The sequence below is a fragment of the Microcaecilia unicolor genome, chromosome 3 (assembly GCF_901765095.1).
Source record: "Microcaecilia unicolor chromosome 3, aMicUni1.1, whole genome shotgun sequence".
Lineage (NCBI taxonomy): Eukaryota > Metazoa > Chordata > Amphibia > Gymnophiona > Siphonopidae > Microcaecilia > Microcaecilia unicolor.
The window spans coordinates 221,930,538-221,952,638 of record NC_044033.1 but is presented as its reverse complement, the minus strand read 5'-3'; the positions used below and the strand labels follow the sequence as shown (position 1 = coordinate 221,952,638).

General features: G+C 46.2%; 1 protein-coding gene across 1 annotated transcript; it reads left to right on the top strand.

Moving 5' to 3' along the window:
- The first annotated feature begins 518 nt into the window (after positions 1–518).
- Positions 519–20,569, top strand: LOC115466328 (zinc finger protein 665-like). Its single transcript, XM_030197504.1, is given in 4 exon segments — positions 519–555; positions 709–822; positions 16,425–19,048; positions 19,050–20,569. Coding segments are annotated over 3 exon segments (2,754 nt in total). The 5' UTR covers positions 519–555; positions 709–770; the 3' UTR covers positions 19,128–20,569.
- Positions 20,570–22,101: the final 1,532 nt, after the last annotated feature.

Below are 22,101 nucleotides of genomic sequence, written 5' to 3'. Positions count from 1 at the left end.
GAGGCTTCACACAACACCAGCAGGAGTCTCTGTCCCATTCCTATACAAAATATTTTGGCACAGAAGACCAGAGAGAGATTTCCTGTGAGACTTCTGCATAAGGTCATGACATATCAGCTGCACACGTCAACTATACTGTACAACGTATAACCTCTCCATATGGTAACCAGAAGATTTGCAGCTGCAATGCCTCCACCTAGGAGGGAAATGAAGAGAAATCTCTATACCAGAAAACCTCTATGATATAATCTTAATCAAGTGTCGGACCACTGCTGCCTCTTCTCTCCAAGCTTTGTCAGTCAAATACACACGTCGCAAGATATCTATACATAGACCTCCATGCACAAATCACGCACTGCTCCATCAAAACTTGAAGCAGAGGGAACCTCCCGAGGGATTATACAAATACAATTTAAATGTAATTTTCCTACTTTTATCAACAGGTTATTCAATTGTTAATCCTGATGTTATATTCAAGATTAAAAAGGAAGATGAGAAATATTTCACTGAACAATTTGAGTGGGAGGGAAAAAAAAAATCCAAATGACTTCAACAGTAAGTAAATGTTTTGGATTTAATGGGCTTTGCATTTTTAGATCACAGGAGGTGGGTCAATAACATCAAACATTTGGACACTTAAAATCAGTTTCCTAATTTAGTGTTATCCGAAACCTTGTGAATCCTTGTGAATGTGTTTTCTCATCACAGACCTTCCAGTTGTAACATCTGTGTTCTCACTGAGTATTAAGCAAGAGGAAGATCTCCCCTTCATGGAAAATCCTGAATCAGAGATGTCTGAACAGACCCTGCCTTCTATAACAGGTAAGTATAGAATTCCTCCTGCACATCTTTACTAAAGTCAGCTAGAATCATTCAGGAATTCAGCGCTGGTGAGATAAAGGGGAAATGGAAATGGGACTTGATATACCGCCTTTCTGAGGTTTTTGCAACAACATTCAAAGCGATTTACATATATACAGGTACTTATTTTGTACCTGGGGCAATGGAGGGTTAAGTGACTTGCCCAGAGTCACAAGGAGCTGCAGTGGGAATTGAACTCAGTTCCCCAGGATCAAAGTCCACTGCACTTAACCACTAGGCTACTCCTCCAAAAGGTTGTCATCTCCTCTTCTCCTCCTGTTTCCCTACTTTGAACAGATTAAACTGTCTGTGGAGATGGAGGAGGTACGGATAGAGGTGGGTATGCTAGCGGTGGGATCTAGTCTGCAAAACCCCATCATCCTAGAGTGTCTTGGGGTTATGAAATCTGTACTGTTGAAGGGGCTGCTGGAGGTGGAGAGGCTTCAGCACAGTTGTGAAGGGACATGACTGATGAACATGGTTCAGTTTGACATAGTCATGGACATTTTGTAATGCAAATCACAGTATATAATGCAGTTTATTGTAATGATGCCATTCCCAATTTCAAAATGGAGGCCACAACTTCATACAGGTTGCCACGGGAAGTCACAACTGCCATTTCTAACTTTATGTTTATTAATTTTCTAGCAAAATAACTGACAGCATCTCTTAACAGAAAAAAATTAAGAACAAGTGTACATTTTGTTGCATAGCAAACTGTCACCCCCAATAATGAAAAACTAAAAGTCAGACCCTCTGCATCCCTTATCTCTCCCCTTCCCCTCACTCCCCTCCCCAAAACTCAGATTGTCCTTCCAACTGGAGGAATCGCCCCACATTTCTTGATATTTGCATTTATTAGATTTTAAGGTAGTCAATCTATATCGTTTGCATATAATATACAGCCTGTTTTGGCATGGCCCGTGTATGCCAATGTGAGGCAATCAGCAGTTGAGCTGCTGTAAAAATAGCATTAATTTATCCATAGCTCCTGTTATCCCTTCCACTCTCCCACTTAGTAGGGCATTTTCCATAGTACACGCTATACGAGTCTCGAGTAGCTGTTGCCCATATGCAGATACCTCCTTCCATAATTTCTGGACCCTAAGACATTCCCTCCAGATGTGAGTATATATTCCCCTCCGGCTTCACCCTCTCCAACATAAACCATCCCCTTTCCTCATAATGGCTTGCAGTCTAGATGGAGAGTAATGCCATCTCACCAGTACATTAAGACCATTCTAAATAATGTGAGGTGCATGTGACAATTTATGAGATTGCATTGAGACATTTTCCCATTCCTCGTCAGAAAACTCTCTAGATCCCTCTCCCATGCCCCACTGTAGGTAGCCTTCCATTTATCTAAGGTGTTGAGGAGCCCATAAACAAAAGATATATAACCCCTACCAACTTGTCCACCCACTAAAGTTTCAAAAGGTGACTTAAGGCCTCCACCCCCTGCTATTAGTTGTTCTACCTGAATGAAACATTTATCTTGAAGATAAGGGAATAACGTCTCTAGCTGCTAGTTGATATGACCATGACTTCAGTGCACACTCTCTTCCTAATGCTGTCCCTTCCCAACCTGCTTCTTAGCCCCAAAACACTCCACACTGCTGTAACACTTTACCCTCCCCCGTCCCTCTCCACCTCATCTCTCCTATCCCCGTCCTTCTTCCTAGCTCTCAACCGCCAACATTTCCTTCCGGCCATTGACCCTTCCCCTTTCTTTTTAAGCACATCCCGACTTCGTCGCCTTCGTCACCCAGCCTCCCCTACCCTCCTCCGCACTCTCTTACTCCTCCTCCTCCTCCTATCCGCTGGTGATGTCAATCCCAATCCAGGTCCCCCTCACTTTTCCTCACCCTATCCTTGCAGACCATTCCAAAATCTTTCTAATCTTATCTCCATTCCCCTCCTCTCCCCCTCTTCCCTTCCCTTCTCATGTGCCTTCTGGAATACCCGCTCTGTCTGCAACAAACTGTCATTTACCCACAAGCTCTTCATCTCCCGCTCCCTCCATCTGCTCGCCCTAACTGAAACCTGGCTCTCCCCTGACGACTCTGCCTCAGTCGCTGCCCTATGCCACGGAGGTCATCTCTTCTCCCACACTCCTCGCTCAGCTGGCCGTGGTGGTGGCGTCGGATTCCTACTTTCACCCTCCTGCAAATTTCAACCTCTTCTCCCGCCTCAATCTCACTGCTTTTCCTCCTTTGAAGTCCACTCCATCCGCCTATTCGCTCCTCTACCTCTCTGAGTAGCTGTCATCTGTCGACCCCCCGATAAGTCTCTTTCCTCCTTTCTCACTGACTTTGATGCCTGGCTTTCATTCTTCCATGAGCCTTCATCTCCCTCCCTCATTCTTGGTGACTTCAACATTCATGCCGATGACCCCTCTGACTCTTATGCCTCTCAATTTCTTGCTTTAATATCCTCCTACAATCTTCAACTGTGCTCCACTACCTCCATTCACCAGAATGGCCACTGTCTTGATCTTGTCCTCTCATCCAACTGCTTGCCCTCTAGTTTCTGTGCCTCACCTCTTCCCCTCTCTGATCATCATCTTATAACTTTCACTCTTAAGCACCCTCCCCCCCCCCCCCCCCAGTCTCGTCCGATTCTGACCAATACATTTAGAAATTATCAAGCTGTTAACCCTTCTACTCTGTCCTCCAATGTCTCAAATCTCTTTTCCGCCGCTATGTCATCTGAATCTGTCAATGAGGCTGTCTCTTCCTACAATGCTATTCTCTCTTCTGCTTTGATCACCCTTGCGCCTCCTGTGTCCCGTCCTATCAGGCGTGCCAAACCCCAGCTGTGGCTGACCGCTGGCATCCGCTATTTACGTTCCTGTACCCGCGCTGCCGAACGCCTCTGGCTGAAATCCCGTACCCTTGCCGACTTCGTTCATTTCAAATTCATGCTGACCTCCTTCCGATCTGCCCTTTCACTTGCCAAACAGGATTACTACATCCAGCTTTCTCAGCTCTAACCCTTGCCTTCTCTTTGCCACGCTGAACTCCCTCCTCAAAGTGTCTTCGCCCCCTACTCCCCCTTCGCTTTCTCCTCAGACTCTAGCTGAGTACTTTCATGACAAGGTTCAAAAGATTAACCTTGAATTCTCTATCAAACCACCTCCACCCTCCCCTCCCCTAGTCCGTTCCCCCAACCCTCCAACCCCTCCCTCCTTTTCCACCTTCTCTGATGTCACTGATGAGGAAACTGCACATCTTCTTTCCTCGTCCAAACGTACCACCTGCCCCTCTGATCCCATTCCCACTCACCTACTTAACACTATCTCCCCCACTGTCATCCCTTTTATCCGTCATATCCTCAATCTTTCGCTTTCCACTGCGATTGAACCCGATGCCTTCAAACATGCCGTAGTCACACCGCTCCTTAAAAAACCTTCACTGGACCCTACCTGCCCCTCTAGCTATCGGCCCATCTCCCTCCTCCCCTTCCTCTCCAAGATACTTGAACGTGCTGTTCACCGCCGCTGTCTTGACTTCCTTTCATCTTGAGCTATTCTTGACCCTCTCCAATCTGGCTTTCGCTCTCTTCACTCGACTGAAACGGCACTTGCCAAAGTCTTCAATGACCTGTTGCTGGCCAAATCTATAGGTCTCTACTCTATTCTCATCCTCCTCAACCTATCTGCCACTTTTGATACTGTTGATCACACCTTACTCCTTGATACATTATCCTGTTTCCTGGTTCTCTTCCTATCTCTCCCAACGTACTCTTAGCGTATACTCTGGTGGTTCCTCCTCCACATCTATTCCGCTAACAGTCGGTGTACCCTAAGGATCTGTCCTAGGACCTCTCCTCTTCTCCATCTATACCTCTTCCCTTGGTGCCCTGATCTCATCCCATGGCTTTCAATACCACCTTTACGCTGATGATACCCAGATCTACCTCTCCGCACCGGATATCTCAGCTGAAATCCAGACCAAAGTATCGGCCTGCCTGTCTGACATCGCTGCCTGGATGTCTTGCCGCCACCTGAAGCTAAACATGACCAAAACCGAGCTTCTCATCTTTCCCCCTAAACCTGTCTCTCCTCTCCCCCCGTTCTCTATTTCGGTAGATAACACTCTCATCCTCCCTGTCCTGTCTGCGCACAACCTTGGAGTCATCTTTGACTCCGCTCTCTCTTTCTCTGCTCATATTCAGCAGATTGCCAAAACCTGTCGTTTTTTTCTCTATAATATTAACAAAATTCGCCCTTTCCTTTCCGAGGACGCTACCAAAACCCTTACCCATACCCTTATCACCTCTCGCCTAGACTACTGCAACTTCTCGCTGATCTCCCACTCAGCCATCTATCTCCCCTTCAATCTGTCCAAAACTCTGCTGTGCATCTTATATTCCGCCAGCGTCACTATACTCACGTTAGCCCTCTCCTCAAGTCGCTTCACTGGCTCCCTATCCGCTTCCGCATACGGTTCAAACTTCTCCCATTGACCTACAAGTGCATCCACTCCGCAGCTCCTCAGTATCTCTCCGCTCTCATCTCTCCCTACACTCCTCCCCGTGAACTCCATTCAGTGGGTAAATGTCTCTTGTCGTTCCCCTTTTCCCCCACTGCTAACTCCCGGCTCCGTTCCTTCTATCTCGCTGCTCCCTATGCCTGGAATAGACTCCCTGAGCCAGTACATCAGGCTCAGTCTCTGGCTGTCTTAAAGTCTAGGCTTAAAGCCCACCTCTTTGCTACTGCTTTCGACTCCTAACCACAACTCTCTTACTCAATACCCTCACTTATCACCCCCACCACTGCAATTTCCCCACCCCTAGCTGTTTGTTTGTCTGTCCAATTTTGATTGTAAGCTCTGTTGAGCAGGGACTGTCTTTTCATGTTCATTTGTACAGCGCTGCATAAATCTAGTAGCGCTATAGAAATGTTTAATGGTAGTAGTAGTAGTAGTAATTTGGTTATCTCCAATAAATTGACCAAAATAGAGAAGACCATGTCTTGGTTATCTCCAATAAATTGACCAAAATAGAGAAGACCATGTCTTTCCCATCTTTGAAACAAGCTATTGCCACGCTCGAGTACATACTTATCCATATGTCCCATATCTTATTCTTCAATAAATGGAGATGTGTCTTGAGCCATTGGTTCATAGTGGTCCTCGTAAACGGGTTTTGGACCTCTTAAATGTGTTTGGGCATGCTAGCTGCCCAGGAGAGAATCTTCAACTGAAACGTACTAGCCTCTAGTTCTGCTAGCACCCATTGTTTGGGTTGGGGGTAACAGCTACTCTAACACTGCCTTAGGTTGTGCATCTTGGTAGTATTTTTCCAGATTGGGTATATCCATCGCCCCATTCCCTTTAGATTGGAACACAGCCTCCCGGGCTACTCTGGATCTCTTCCTTCCCTATATAAAGCAAAATATCTTTCTATGAGGTAGTTCAACAAGGAGAACTTGGAATAAATATAAAAGTTTAAGGAGAACCATCATTCTCACTGCCTCCATTCTTCCTATCCTGGACAGTATTAATTAATCCCACCTCTCTAAATCTCGGTACCAACTACAGAGTGTCTCCCAGTCCGCCCCAAGTTTGATACCGAAATACTAAACCCATTGAAAGGGAAAACATTTCCTAAGATTCGTCTCCTCCCCTTTTGGAAGGGATATATTCAAAATCTCTATCTTAGTGGGGTTAGCTCTGAATCCAAACAAGCTTCCATATTCTGCCATTTGGGCTTTTTCTGTACCTTTAGTCAATATCAAAAGATCACCTGCAAACAAGGACACTCTATGTTCCTTACCTCCTATTATAAGTCCTTTAATTTCCCTAAACTTTTGTGCCAGAAGTTCTACCACCAAGGCAAGCAACAGGGGCGACACTGCTACTGCTATCATAGGTATCCACTCTTGATGTGCCTTCCAAAAGATAACATAACTGACAAAACACTGGGTTTCTATTATTTCATGAAATGTTTTTCTACTAGTTGGCCAGCAGATGGCTCTTGTTTTGAGTTTTAAAGCTGTAGCAGAAAAAAAGGCTTTCTCTTTTCCAGTTTAAGCTTATGGAAAGGCAATCTGCAATCATTGGCCAGATACTTTCAAAGTTGATGCCCTGGAGCTCTGATTAGCCCTGGACTTCAAACTAGCCAGGAGGTACTGGATTTTTCTTTTTTCTCAGTGTGAGGGTACAGAGGAGGAACGTCTCTGTCCTGAGATCCTGTTCAAGTCTTGTGATGTTCTGAGATCCTGTTCAATTCTTGTGAACAGTTCAGTTCCTGAACTCCCCAGGTGCTACCCAGGTAGTATCAAGTGTTAGATAGTTTTAATGTTGGCCCTTGTATTGGTGGTTATCTCTTATTGCTTGCTGTACTTTTTCAACTGGTTTTTCATACATTCACTGTTCATTTTTATGATAATAAACCTATAGTTTATTAGTTCTGCCGTCCTGGACTGACTAAGAATCCTGGTTTGTGTTTTGGGGATTGCTTTCTAGAAACTGTGTAACTCCTGGAGTGTGGCTCCAGTGTGCTAGAAATTACCAGAGAATAATCTGAGAGTGGGAGACTAACTCAGATGCAAGCAGGGCACAGTCGGTGGGAGGAGGGTGCTAGTATAGAGCACATGCCCCAGGTGCAGGTGGTCCTGAGCAATGTTGGAGACAGACCCTCCAGGTGGCCACAGGGTGAACCCCAGGCGGGCGCTAGGCGTTTGGTGACAATAACGCTTTGTTGTTATAGTCCGCAATACCTCGCAGTTCTATGTGGGTTACAAACAACGAGACTAGACAAACCAGAAATTACAGCAGAACATTATCGTGAATTAAATATGTTCATTTCCTTCCATAATTCTGAAACAAATCTGTTTTGAGCTTGATGCCTGAACTATCCAGGAAGAAATTTCCTTGTCTATTTTAGCAGTCTGATATGAAAGCAAAGAGTCTATACACCTCTTTTGTATTTCACCCTTCAAAGATGGAAAATACTCTTCTACCATCTGCTGCTTGCCTTCCAGTAATAAATCCTACCTGATCAGGGTTAATTATAGTGGGCCGTGAGGGAGGGAGTGACATAGAGGCAGAAAACACTCCCTCGCTGGGATGTATCCTATCCGGCACCAAAGCTTTTTCCACTTTCAGGTTTTCAAGCCGTTTATAAATGCTTTCTTCTATGAACGGCACAGGATCTACTCTATTCTCAGATATTCCCTCCTCAACTGACTATGATCCTTCCGTGAACACTGAAGAGAAGTATTTGTTTAGCGCATTCACTTTATCCTCATCACTCTCCACATAGCTATTTTCAGCGTCTTTCAGTCTTGCAATTCCGTTCCTATTTTCCTTTCCCCGATATATCTAAAAAAAAAAAGGTCTTGTCACCTCTCTTTACATCTTTAGCCATTTTTCTTCTGCCTGTGCTGTAAAAGCTGTATTTCCTTCAAGTTTAATCCAATAATCTTTTCCGTGATCCTCTTGTTGTGTTCTTTTGTATTCTCCGAGGACAAGCAGGCTGCTTGTTCTCACGACTGGGTTGACGTCCACGGCAGCCCCCACCAACCGGAACAAAACTTTGCGGGCGGTCCCGCACGCAGGGGATGCCCACTGCGCATGCGCGGCCGTCTTCCCGCCCGTGCGTGACCGTTCCCGCTCAGTCTTTTCTTTTCCGCGCTGGAGAGAGCCGTGTTCGTCTCTCTCTCTCTGTCAGCCCCGGAAACCGGATCGCGCTTTCGCCGCAAATTTTCTCTTTTTCTTTCTCGTGGTTCTCCGTTTTTTTCTATTTAGTTAAAAAAAAAAACGCTGAACTTTGTTTTTCCCTCGTCTCTTAGCGGGGGCGTCGTGTTGCGGCCTTGTGGCCGCGCGGTCAATTTATTTTTGAGGTGTGAATTTTACCACCACCATCGACGACTTTGACTTCGCCGACGCGATTTTTCCGTCGATGTCCTCGAAGGTCCCGAGTGGATTTAAAAAGTGTGGTCGGTGCGGCCGGCATATCTCGCAGACCGACACTCACGCTTGGTGCCTCCAGTGCCTCGGGCCGGAGCACGATACCAAGACGTGTACTTTGTGTCTCGGTCTCTGGAAACGGACACAGGTAGCGAGGCAAGTTCTTCGGGACCGTCTTTTTGGAACTTACGCCGGCCCCTCGACGTCGACGGCATCGGTATCGACGGCCGGTTCTTCGGTACCGGTATCGATGTTCATGAAATCGGCACCAATGGCATCGACCCCAGGAGCACAGGTCCCGTCGGCCCGCCGGTCCCCCGGTGAAGGCAGGGGTGAGAGGCCGCGTGGGCAATCGGCCCCGGTCACTCCCTCTACCCAGGGCCTTCGGGACCGAACCCTGTCGGACCCGGTCCCTCGAGGCCGAGGGGGATCGACCTCCTCCTCCTCAATTCCACCAAGCGCCGATGACGGGCACCGCAAAAAGGCGAAGAAACACCGTCATCGGTCGCCCACGATGCATCTGGCTCCCGGCGCCGGAGATGAGTCGACGCCGAGGAAGCGGCAGCGTCGAGAGGAGAGGTCCCCCTCTGTAGTAGAGGTACCGCCACGTCAGGGTGCCAGCACTTCGGTGCAGTCTCCTGGACCCGACCAGCTTCCGGCACCGACGCCTCTACCGGCCCCCTCGCCTTTCCCGACAGCGGGCCTGGACGAGTGCCTCCGAGCCATCCTTCTGGGGATTCTGGAAGGGCTGATGCGCCAGACTGTGCCGGCTCGGCGCCGTTGACTGTGGCGCCAGCGTGCTCTAGCCCGGTGCCGAGGCCTTCGACGCCGCTTGCGGCGCCGGTCTCGACCGCCACGCATGTGGAGTCGACGTCGATGGAGGGAGCTTCATCCCCGCCAGCGCGGGAGTCCACCGCTCGACGACGCCACCGAGGTCTCGGTGCCTCGACGTCGAGCCGGGCCCGGTTGAGGACTGAGCTGCACAAGCTCATGTCCGACACCGAGGAAGAGGCCTCGTGGGGGGAGGAGGAGGACCCCAGATATTTCTCCTCAGAGGAGTCTGTGGGCCTTCCCTCCGACCCCACTCCTTCACCAGAGAGAAAGCTCTCGCCACCTGAGAGCCTCTCCTTTGCCTCTTTCGTCAGGGATATGTCTATTTGCATTCCCTTTCCCGTGGTCTCTGTGGATGAGCCGAGGGCTGAGATGCTCGAGGTCCTCGACTATCCATCACCACCTAGAGAGTCCTCCACGGTACCGTTGCACAATGTCCTCAAAGAGACACTGCTTCGGAACTGGTTGAGACCACTATCTAATCCCACCATCCCCAAGAAAGCAGAGTCCCAATACAGAATCCACTCGGACCCAGAGTTAATGCGGCCCCAATTGCCTCATGACTCGGCGGTCGTGGACTCTGCTCTCAAGAGGACACAGAGTTCGAGGGATACCGCCTCGGCGCCCCCGGGGCGGGAGTCTCGCACTCTGGACTCATTTGGGAGGAAGGCCTACCAATCTTCCATGCTCGTGACCCGCATCCAGTCTTACCAGCTCTACACGAGCATCCACATGCGGAATAATGTGAAGCAACTGGTGGACCTGGTTGACAAGCTCCCGCCGGAGCAGTCCAGGCCTTTTCAGGAGGTGGTCAGGCAGCTGAAGGCGTGCAGAAAGTTCCTGTCCAGGGGTATATATGACACCTGTGACGTGGCATCTCGTGCTGCGGCCCAAGGTATAGTGATGCGCAGGCTCTCATGGCTGCGTGCCTCTGACCTGGACAACTGCACCCAGCAGAGACTGGCCGACGTCCCTTGCCGAGGGGATAATAATTTTGGCGAGAAGGTCGAGCAGCTGGTGGACCAACTGCATCAGCGGGAAACCGCCCTCGACAAGCTCTCCCACCGGGCGCCTTCAGCATCCACCTCAGCAGGTGGACGTTTTTCCCGGGCCCGGCAGGCTGCGCCCTATGCCTTTACCAAGCGTAGGTACACCCAGCCGGCCCGAAGGCCTCGTCAGGCACAGGGACAGTCCCAGCGCGCTCGTTCTCGTCAACAGCGTGCGCCTAAGCAGCCCCCTGCGCCTCCACAGCAAAAGTCGGGGACGGGCTTTTGACCGGATCCATGAGAACATAGCCGCCCTCAAAGTGTCCGTACCGGACGATCTGCCGGTTGGAGGGAGGTTAAAATTTTTTCACCAAAGGTGGCCTCTTATAACCTCCGACCAGTGGGTTCTCCAAATAGTGCGGTGCGGATACGCCCTGAATTTGGCCTCCCTGCCACCAAATTGTCCTCCGGGAGCTCAATCCTTCAGCTCCCATCACAAGCAGGTACTTGCAGAGGAACTCTCCGCCCTTCTCAGCGCCAATGCGGTCGAGCCCGTACCACCCGGGCAGGAAGGGCAGGGATTCTATTCCAGGTACTTCCTTGTGGAAAAGAAAACAGGGGGGATGCGTCCCATCCTAGACCTGAGAGGCCTGAACAAATTCCTGGTCAAAGAAAAGTTCAGGATGCTTTCATTGGGCACCCTTCTGCCAATGATTCAGAAAAACGATTGGCTATGTTCCCTGGATTTAAAGGACGCATACACTCACATCCTGATACTGCCAGCTCACAGACAGTATCTCAGATTCCGCCTGGGTGCACGGCACTTTCAGTATTGTGTGCTGCCCTTTGGGCTCGCCTCTGCCCCACGGGTGTTTACAAAGTGCCTCGTGGTGGTAGCGGCGTATCTACGCAAGCTGGGAGTGCAAGTGTTCCCATATCTCGACGATTGGCTGGTCAAGAACACCTCGGAGGCAGGAGCTCTCCGGTCCATGCAGTGCACTATTCACCTCCTGGAGCTGCTGGGGTTTGTGATAAATTACCCAAAGTCCCATCTCCAGCCAGCCCAGTCTCTGGAATTCATAGGAGCTCTGCTGAATACTCAGACGGCTCAGGTCTTCCTTCCCGAAGCGAGGGCCAACAACCTCCTGTCCCTGGCTTCCCAGACCAGAGCGTCCCAGCAGATCACAGCTCGGCAGATGTTGAGACTTCTGGGTCATATGGCCTCCACAGTTCATGTGACTCCCATGGCTCGTCTTCACATGAGATCTGCTCAATGGACCCTAGCTTCCCAGTGGTTTCAAGCCACCGGGAATCTAGAAGATGTCATCCGCCTCTCCACCAGTTGCCGCACTTCACTGCACTGGTGGATCATTCGGACCAATTTGACCCTGGGACGTCCATTCCAAATTCCACAGCCCACGAAGGTGCTGACGATGGATGCATCTCGCCTGGGGTGGAGAGCTCATGTCGATGGGCTTCACACCCAGGGACTGTGGTCCCTCCAGGAAAAGGATCTTCAGATCAACCTCCTGGAGCTCCGAGCGATCTGGAACGCACTGAAGGCTTTCAGAGATCGGCTGTCCTGTCAAATTATCCAAATTCGGACAGACAATCAGGTTTTCAATGTATTACATCAACAAGCAGGGGGGGCACCGGATCTCGCCCCTTGTGTCAGGAAGCCGTCGGGATGTGGCGTTGGGCTTGCCAGTTCGGCATGCTCCTCCAGGCCACATACCTGGCAGGCGTAAACAACAGTCTGGCCGACAGACTGAGCAGAGTCATGCAACCGCACGAGTGGTCGCTCCATTCCAGAGTGGTACGCAAGATCTTCCGAGAGTGGGGCACCCCCTCGGTGGACCCTTTCGCCTCTCGGACCAACCACAAGCTGCCTCTGTTCTGTTCCAGACTTCAGACACATGGCAGACTAGCGTCAGATGCCTTTCTCCTTCATTGGAGGACCGGCCTCCTGTATGCTTATCCTCCCATACCTTTGGTGGGGAAGACCTTACTGAAGCTCAAGCAAGACCGCGGCACCATGATTCTGATCGCGCCCTTTTGGCCCCGTCAGATCTGGTTCCCTCTTCTTCTGGAGTTGTCCTCCGAAGAACCGTGGAGATTGGAGTGTTTTCCGACTCTCATTTCGCAGAACGACGGAGCGTTGCTGCACCCCAACCTTCAGTCTCTGGCTGTCACGACCTGGATGTTGAGGGCGTAGACTTCACTGCGTTGGGTCTGTCTGAAGGTGTCTCCCATGTCTTGCTTGCCTCTAGGAGGGATTCCACTAAAAAGAGTTACTTTTTCAAGTGGAGGCGGTTTGTCGTTTGGTGTGAGAGCAAGGCCCTAGAACCTCGTTCTTGCCCTGCACAGAACCTGCTTGAATACCTTCTGCACTTATCAGAGTCTGGCCTCAAGACCAACTCAGTAAGGAATCACCTTAGTGCGATTAGTGCTTACCATTATCGTGTAGAAGGTAAAGCCATCTCTGGAGAGCCTTTAGTCGTTCGATTCATGAGAGGCTTGCTTTTGTCAAAGCCCCCTATCAAGCCTCCTGCAGTGTCATGGGATCTCAACGTCGTCCTCACCCAGCTGATGAAACCTCCTTTTGAGCCACTGAATACCTGCCATCTGAAGTACTTGACCTGGAAGGTGATTTTCTTGGTGGCAGTTACTTCAGCTCGTAGGGTCAATGAGCTTCAAGCCCTGGTAGCTCATGCTCCGTATACCAAATTTCATCACAACAGAGTAGTGCTCCGCACCCACCCAAAGTTCCTGCCGAAGGTGTTGTCGGAGTTCCATCTTAACCAGTCAATTGTCTTGCCAACATTCTTTCCCAGACCGCATACCCACCCTGCTGAACGTCAGTTGCACACATTGGACTGCAAGAGAGCATTGGCCTTCTACTTGGAGCGGACACAGCCCCACAGACAGTCCGCCCAATTGTTTGTTTCTTTCGACCCTAACAGGATAGGGGTCGCTGTCGGGAAACGCACCATCTCCAATTGGCTAGCAGATTGCATTTCCTTCACTTATGCCCAGGCTGGGCTGACTCTAGAGGGCCATGTCACGGCTCATAGTGTCAGAGCCATGGCAGCGTCGGTGGCTCACTTGAAGTCAGCCACTATTGAAGAGATTTGCAAGGCTGCGACGTGGTCATCTGTCCACACATTCACATCACATTACTGCCTCCAGCAGGATACCCGACGCGACAGTCGGTTCGGGCAGTCGGTGCTGCAGAATCTGTTTGGGGTGTAAATCCAACTCCACCCTCCAGGACCCGAATTTATTCTGGTCAGGCTGCACTCTCAGTTAGTTGTTCTTCGTAGGTCAATTTCTGTTATGCCCTCGCCGTTGCGAGGTTTAATTGACCTGGGTTCTTGTTTTGAGTGAGCCTGAGAGCTAGAGATACCCCAGTCGTGAGAACAAGCAGCCTGCTTGTCCTCGGAGAAAGTGAATGATACATACCTGTAGCAGGTGTTCTCCGAGGACAGCAGGCTGATTGTTCTCACCTACCCTCCCTCCTCCTCTTTGGAGTTGCGTTTTGATCATTTTTGCTTGTCATTCAACTGAGCGGGAACGGTCACGCACGGGCGGGAAGACGGCCGCGCATGCGCGGTGGGCGTCCCCTGCGTGCGGGACCGCCCGCAAAGTTTTGTTCCGGTTGGTGGGGGCTGCCGTGGTCGTCAACCCAGTCGTGAGAACAATCAGCCTGCTGTCCTCGGAGAACACCTGCTACAGGTATGTATCATTCACTTTTCGTGAACAAAGCCTCTCTTGCTCTTATTTTTTCAGCTACTTGTTTGGCGAACCACAAAGGCTTCCTGTTTCTCTTGTTTTTGTTTACTTACCTTGTGTAAAGATCGGTTGCCCTATTTATAGCAGTTTTCAGCTTGGACCACTTCACTTCCGCTTCACCTATCCTGACCCATGCCATCAGCTCCTTCTTTAGATATTCCCCCATTTTACCAAAATCAGTACGTCTGTATCTTGAAACACCTGACACCTACTTCATTCCCCTCCCCTCTACCCATAACCCCTCTACCCCTAGCCCCATCTAACTCCTGCTCCTTCCCCCAGTCCCATCCATCTTCTGCTCTGTTTCCTTCCCCTCCCCTTCCCCCACAACCCCTCTACCCCTAGCCCCATCTGCCTCATGCTCCTCTCCCCCACCCATCCATCTGCTTCTTCCTTCCTCCCCCACACACCAGTTTCATCCATTTTCTGTTTTCCAGGATCTCTTGTCTATTTGACTTTTTTCCCACCATCATTTCCTCTGTGTCCCTGTCCTTATTCCCATGTTCAGTATCTACCTTCTGTGTCCCCATTTCTCCCCTTCTTTCCTCTTCACTTCCACTCTAGCACTTCCACCCTAGCCTGTTCTCAATCTCCCTGTGCTTGTTGCAATGCAGCCTCTTTACTCATTCTCTCTCTCTCTCTGCCCCCTGCAGTAAAGCTGCTTTTTCACTCTCTCTGTACCCCTTGCCATCCAGCCTTTTCTGTCTCTGTCCCATGCACTGTCTCTTCTCTCCCTCATTCTCTCTCTGTTCCCTCATTCTCTCTCTGTTCCCCCTGCCATGCAGCCTTCTCTCTTTCTGTGCCCCCTGCCATTTTTCATCTTTACTCTCTCACTCTCTCTCTCTCTCTTGTTCTTACCAAAGTTAAAATAAGAATAAGGTTGTAGCTCGTCCTGTCCTTGGAATTAGTGCTGTTATGGTTTGGTAAGGTTATGAGTGTGTTTTTGCACAAGTTTGTGTATAGTGTTTTACAGTGGAGAGATTGTGTATTGGCCTTACTGAGGTGGCACCAAAACATTAGAAATAACACAGGGTAATTGGGCTACACAGGCAAAAGGGAGAAGCCGGCAGTAGGAACACCTATATCTCATTGTTAGGTGAGACCAACAAGTGAGAGATGGTCAGTGGTCTTCTTGCCCCTTCCTTACAACAGACTTATGTACAATTTCTCTTAGCTTGGTTCTGTAAAATGTCATTTTATTTTTGATTGAGAAGGCACATAAAAGATGCATTTCCTGGAACCCAATTGGGCCCGTTCTAGTTAGAACTTTTATCAGACTTATGCAAGGTCATGTTTCTGAGGAATAGGTGACGTTCTCAGGAACCAGTTGGTTTTACTGTTCCATCTTTTCTCTCTCGCCTTTATGGCACCCAAGTCTCTTCACCTGCCCTATTCCCTCCATAACCCTCCAGCCATAATATAGCGCTGATGGAAACACTGGCCACCTGCTTCCTTCTCTCCAGCTGTTTCCCTCTTTCATCAAACATAGTCGTGGACATAATTATACTGTAGCAGAGTTCCCTGGGGAGGTTTCTTCTGAGGTAATTTAATTGCTTTGGCCTGAGTAGTGCAGGGAAATGTTTTTGTGTTTTGTTTAATTCACAGAAAGAGAAATGTGTTTATTATCTTCACGCCTGTTAATTCTGTACCCTTCATATTTACTAGGCCATATTCTGAAGAATCTCCTGGGGCTGGCTAACCCCCAATGTTCAGTGGCATTAAAGCAGGTAGTATCGGTACCCTGAATATTGCCTCTGATCGCTCACAAAATAAGGGGCGGTTATGAAGGGGAGGCATATAGGAGGAGCCCAGGGTTATGCGGGTGCTGGCTGGCTCACATAGGACATGAACTACTGAATATCGGGCTGGCACCCACATAACTTTCTTTTTTGTTTTTAATTTCAACCCCCCCACCGGTTCTACCTGTAGCCCAGGTGCTCTAGTGGATTTTCTGGGGTAGGAGCACATTCTCCTCTCCCTTGCCACCTTAAGTATATCCTTTTCTGTAGTTGTAAAATTAATGATCGTACTCTTCTAGTTTATCCAACAGATGATGGATTTGGGAATGAGAGTGGAAGAGTGAGAATGTGCAAAGAGGAATGGAAACACGAAGACTCCTCCAGAGACTGCACAGATCCTTCAGCAGACTGTGAAGGAGGTATCGGTAGCATAGTACCAACCGGTGAAAAAGCAGCAGCTCAGAAAGGAGAAAGATTAGAAAGACAAAAGAGAAACTGTAGCTATTTCTCAAGACTTGTACAACCTGGAAGACTTGGAAGTGAAAGAGATTTTAAAAGTGCAGATGTTTGGGAAACCTTTACTACCGACTCCAATTTTGAGCACCACATGAGTGGGCTTAGGACTGAAGTTCAAGACTACTGTCAAGGTACGCAAAAAAGTAACCTATCTGGAAACTGTGAAAAACCATGTAAATGTTCAGAATTTGATAAATGTTTCAATGAAAGGAGCCTACAACTGCATAAAATAGGTCACATGGAACATAAACTATTTAAATGTTCAGAATGTGATAAATGTTTCAGAACCAAGGTAAACCTTGAAAGCCACAAAAGGATTCATACAGGAGAGAAACCATTTCAATGGTTCCGAAGGAGGGCAGACCTAGAAAGCCACAAAAGGATTCACTGTGAGAAACCATTTAAATGTTCAGAATGTGATAAATGCTTCAAAACAAAGGCTAACTTGAACGTGCACAAAATGACTCATACTGGAGAGAAACCATTTAAATGTTCAGAATGTGATAAAAGGTTCACAGCCAGGACAAAGCTGGAAAATCACGAAAGGATTCATACAGGAGAGAAGCCATTTAAATGTTCGGAATGTGAGAAATGTTTCAGAACCAGGACAAACCTAAACCGTCACAAAATGACTCATACAGGACAGAAGTCATTTAAATGTTCGGAGTGTGAGAAATGTTTCAAAACAAAAGGTGAGGTGAAACTTCACGAAAGGATTCATACAGGAGAGAAGCCATTTAAATGTTCAGAATGTGATAAATGTTTCAAAACAAAGTCTAACTTGAACCTACACAAAATGATTCATACTGGAGAGAAACCATTTAAATGTTCAGAATGTGATAAATGTTTCAAAACCAATGGTGAGGTAAAACGTCACGAAAGGATTCATACAGGAGAGAAGCCATTTAAATGTTCAGAATGTGATAAATGTTTCAAAACCAATGGTGAGGTAAAACGTCACGAAAGGATTCATACAGGAGAGAAACCATTTAACTGTTCAGAATGTGATAAATGTTTCAGAATCAGGACAAAGCTGGAAAGTCACAAAATGACTCATACAGGAGAGAAGCCATTTAAATGTTCGGAATGTGAGAAATGTTTCAGAATGAGAGTAGGCCTAGAAAGCCACAAAATGATTCATACAGGGGAGAAACCATTTCAATGTTCGGAATGTGATAAATGTTTCAAAACCAAAGGTGAGGTGAAACTTCACGAAAAGATTCATATAGGAGAGAAGCCATTTAAATGTTCAGAATGTGAGAAATGTTTCAGAACCAGGACAAACCTAAACAGTCACAAAATGACTCATACAGGAGAGAAGCCATTTAAATGTTTGGAATGTGAGAAATGTTTCAGAACCAGGACAAACCTAAACAGTCACAAAATGACTCATACAGGAGAGAAGCCATTTAAATGTTCAGAATGTGATAAATGTTTCTCAGCCAGGAGAAAGCTGAAAAGTCACAAAAGGATTCATACAAGAGAGAAGCCATTTAAATGTTCAGAATGTGATAAATGCTTCAAAATGAAGGCTAACTTGAACGTGCACAAAATGATTCATACTGGAGAGAAACCATTTAAATGTTCAGAATGTGATAAATGCTTCAAAACGAAGGCTAACTTGAACTTGCACAAAATGATTCATACTGGAGAGAAACCATTTAAATGTTCAGAATGTGATAAATGCTTCAAAATGAAGGCTAACTTGAACATGCACAAAATGATTCATACTGGAGAGAAACCATTTAAATGTTCAGAATGTGATAAATGCTTCAAAACGAAGGCTAACTTGAACTTGCACAAAATGATTCATACTGGAGAGAAACCATTTAAATGTTCAGAATGTGATAAATGCTTCAAAACAAAGGCTAACTTGAACGTGCACAAAATGACTCATACTGGAGAGAAACCATTTAAATGTTCAGAATGTGATAAATGTTTCAGAACCAGGACAAAGCTGGAAAGTCACAAAATGACTCATACAGGAGAGAAGCCATTTAAATGTTCGGAATGTGATAAAAGGTTCACAGCCAGGACAAAGCTGGAAAATCACGAAAGGATTCATACAGGAGAGAAGCCATTTATATGTTTGGAATGTGAGAAATGTTTCAGAACCAGGACAAACCTAAACAGTCACAAAATGATTCATACAGGGGAGAAACCATTTCAATGTTCGGAATGTGATAAAAGGTTCACAGCCAGGACAAAACTGGAAAATCACGAAAGGATTCATACAGGAGAGAAGCCATTTAAATGTTCAGAATGTGATAAATGCTTCAACAGGAAAAATGACATGAAACGCCACAAAATAACTCATACAGGACAGAGACAATTTCAATGTACAGAATGTGATAAATGGTTCAGAAGGAGGGCACACCTGGAAAGCCACAAAATGACTCATACTGTGAGAGAAACCATTGAAATGTTCAGAATGTGAAAAATGCTTCAAATGGAAGACCTCTCTGAATATTCACAGAAGGACTTAAATGGGACAGAAACAATTTATATGTTCAGAATGTGATAAATGTTTCATAAGTAAGGCTGAGCTACAATGGTAGAAAAGAGGCCATACAGGAGAGAAACCATTTCAATTTTCAGAATGTGATAAATGATTCAGATCCAAGGTGAGCCTGGAAAGCCACAAAATGACTCATACTATGAGAGAAACTTGATAAATGCTTCAGATCCAATATAGACCTTGAAAGGCACCACAGGACTCATACAGGACAGAAACCATTTAAATGTTCAGAATATAATTATTGTTTCACATCCAAGGTGAACCTGGAAAGCAACAAAATGACTTATACTGTGATAGAAACTATTTAAATGTTCAAAATGTGATAAATGTTTCCATAGGAAGGACCAACTGAAACAGTACAGAAGGACTCATACAGGAGAGAAGCCATAAGTGTTCCAAATGTGATAAATGTTTCAGTAAGAAGTCCAAGGAGAAAGTTCACGAAAACTCATACGGAAGAAAAAACATTTAAATATTATGTATGTGATACATGTTTTAATAAGAAGATCCAATTGAAATAGCACAAAAGGACTCATATTGGAGGGAAACCATTTAAATGTTTAGAATAAATGTTTCAGAGGGAAGAACCATCTGACTCGGCTTGCAATAAATCACAGTAGAAAAACCACTTAAATATTCAAGATGTTATACATGTTTCAAAAACAAGGTGTTACTGTCAGAGAGGAAGGTCAGAGCAGGCCAATGGCCTGGAGAAACAACTAGGAATATCTGAAAAGAGGGATTGCGTAGGCCTGTCACATATTGTAAGGCATTAAGACATGCTTAAGAACAAGGATCGTGGACCAGTATGTGTGAACTATGTGGCAGTTCAGTAGAGAGTGTGCAGGAGTTCATTGCACTTTAACCATTGTAAAAATGGTAACATTATAAGCTCTTCTGGACAGGGAGTTACATATATGAATTATATTAGCTTTACTTAAATAAATTACCTTAAGGTAAGCCTGTATGGAGATATATACTTTAACATTTATTCTGTTCATTATTACCACTGCTTCTAATCTTGTATTCTAAGCAGATAAGGAAGGTACCAGGAGCAAACTTTCTCTGCAATGTTAGGAATTTAGAGAAAAAAACTGTAGCTGGACATGACATAGAAACAAGTTAGAAGATGGGAAAAATAGTTATGGAATATGGGAGGGATGGAAACTAAATGAAAGAGGATAGGTGGAAAAGACAGGTAAGCAAATGAGAAGGAGAGCACAGATAGACAGATAGAAGACCTATATAAGGGGGATCCACCCTTTGCTCAAGGGAAATCTTATCTTCCCTAGCTGAGCTCCCCTCCTGATCTTTCTCTTTATGTTTCATTAGCTGCTTGCACTCTGCCCTTGCTTATGATTTTTGTCTGCTGGTTGAAGTAAGAAAAATAAAGAATCTTTCTGAATTTGACAGCTAGTTGTGTGAGAATTTTTTGGGTAAGACGTCCCCATCGCAGAGGTGGTGTGAAGAGGTTAAACCTCACAGTGAGTGTATGGTGGGCTGGTTACGGAGGCCGAGATGCAAATGGCATATAATGAATCGTACAAAAGAGAAACCATTTAAATATTTCCTGAATGCCATATCGAGCTGCAACGACATGAAATGACTTATACAATAAACCACTTAAATATTCTAAATGTTTTAGAAGTGAAGTTGCAATGGCCTATAGGGTCTCACCGGAGAGAAAAATGGTTTAAAACAACTGTATAAAGGGACCATTTTACTGAAGTGCAGAAAGCCTATTGCAGGCTCGCTGCGTGGCAATTCGGAAGTACCGCTGGTCTGTAAAGTGTGTTAAGCCACTGATCTTCAGAGCTTCTACCGATCCTAAGGTCTTTTTCCTCCATTACCACAGATAAAGTTTGTTGATTCGGGTGCATATGTATTTTGATTTGTAATGTTCATGTTGGGTAATAATTAAGGTGTTCCTTACTCCGGTTTGTGCTTTATTCCTAGTTTTTTTTTTTTGTGGGGACTTTTCATCAACTTGTTGTGTAATTTGTCACATGTGACATAAACCATTGAAATGTTCTAAATATGATAACTCTTTCAAAAGAAAAGCTGAACGGAAATGTCATGATATTACTCACACAGCATTTGGAGGCAGCCACAGGGAAGGTTTCTCATTTGGGTGTTTGATCTCTCTCCTATCATTTTTATGGAGTTCCTTTCCTGATTCTATTTTTTTTTCTAATTTGTAATTTTACTATACAAAGTAGAGAAACATCCAAGAATAATTCAAAAATTAGAAAAATAATAATAAAGAAAAAGATGCATAGGCTAAGTCCACATCTAGGAAAGTGCAGTAGGCTAACAAGGAAGCTGGAAACTCAAGAGGAAAATGGAAACACTGTAAAGCAAAGCAGGCAATGCAAATATATTCATCTAGCTCTCCAAAACCTCAAAAACCATTACATTTCAGGAAACCTGATTAACAAGTATCGGTTTATCAGAAAGAAACAATTCCCCAAAATATAACTATTGTTCCCTCTTGAAGGCATTTACAGGGAAATTTAAGGAAAAAAGTTGCTCCCGCAGCCAAAACTTTACTTTTAACTGTGGGAACTGCTTTCTACATAATTGCTTCTATTTGAGAAATATAATTTAAGAATATTGGAGGGGGGGTTTAATTTTAGAGGAAACTTTAACCAGAAGAGTAGCTCTTTTTTGCTTTCAAATCCTGTGACGACTCCAAAAATTGAGATAAATCTAAACTTTCTACAGGACTAGACAGTACTTGGTCCATTTCACCCTCTCCTCTCATCTGGATTGAGCTTCTTTGAACATAAAATGTACCCTCGACAGAACAGCTGCATGAGGATACCAAACAATATTTGTTAGATACAGTTTCAGAAGCTGTAAAGGAGCCAGATAATGAGTCGCTAGGAAATTTAAGGGGCCCCTTTACTAAGCTGCAGTAAAAAAGGGCCCGCGCTAGCGTC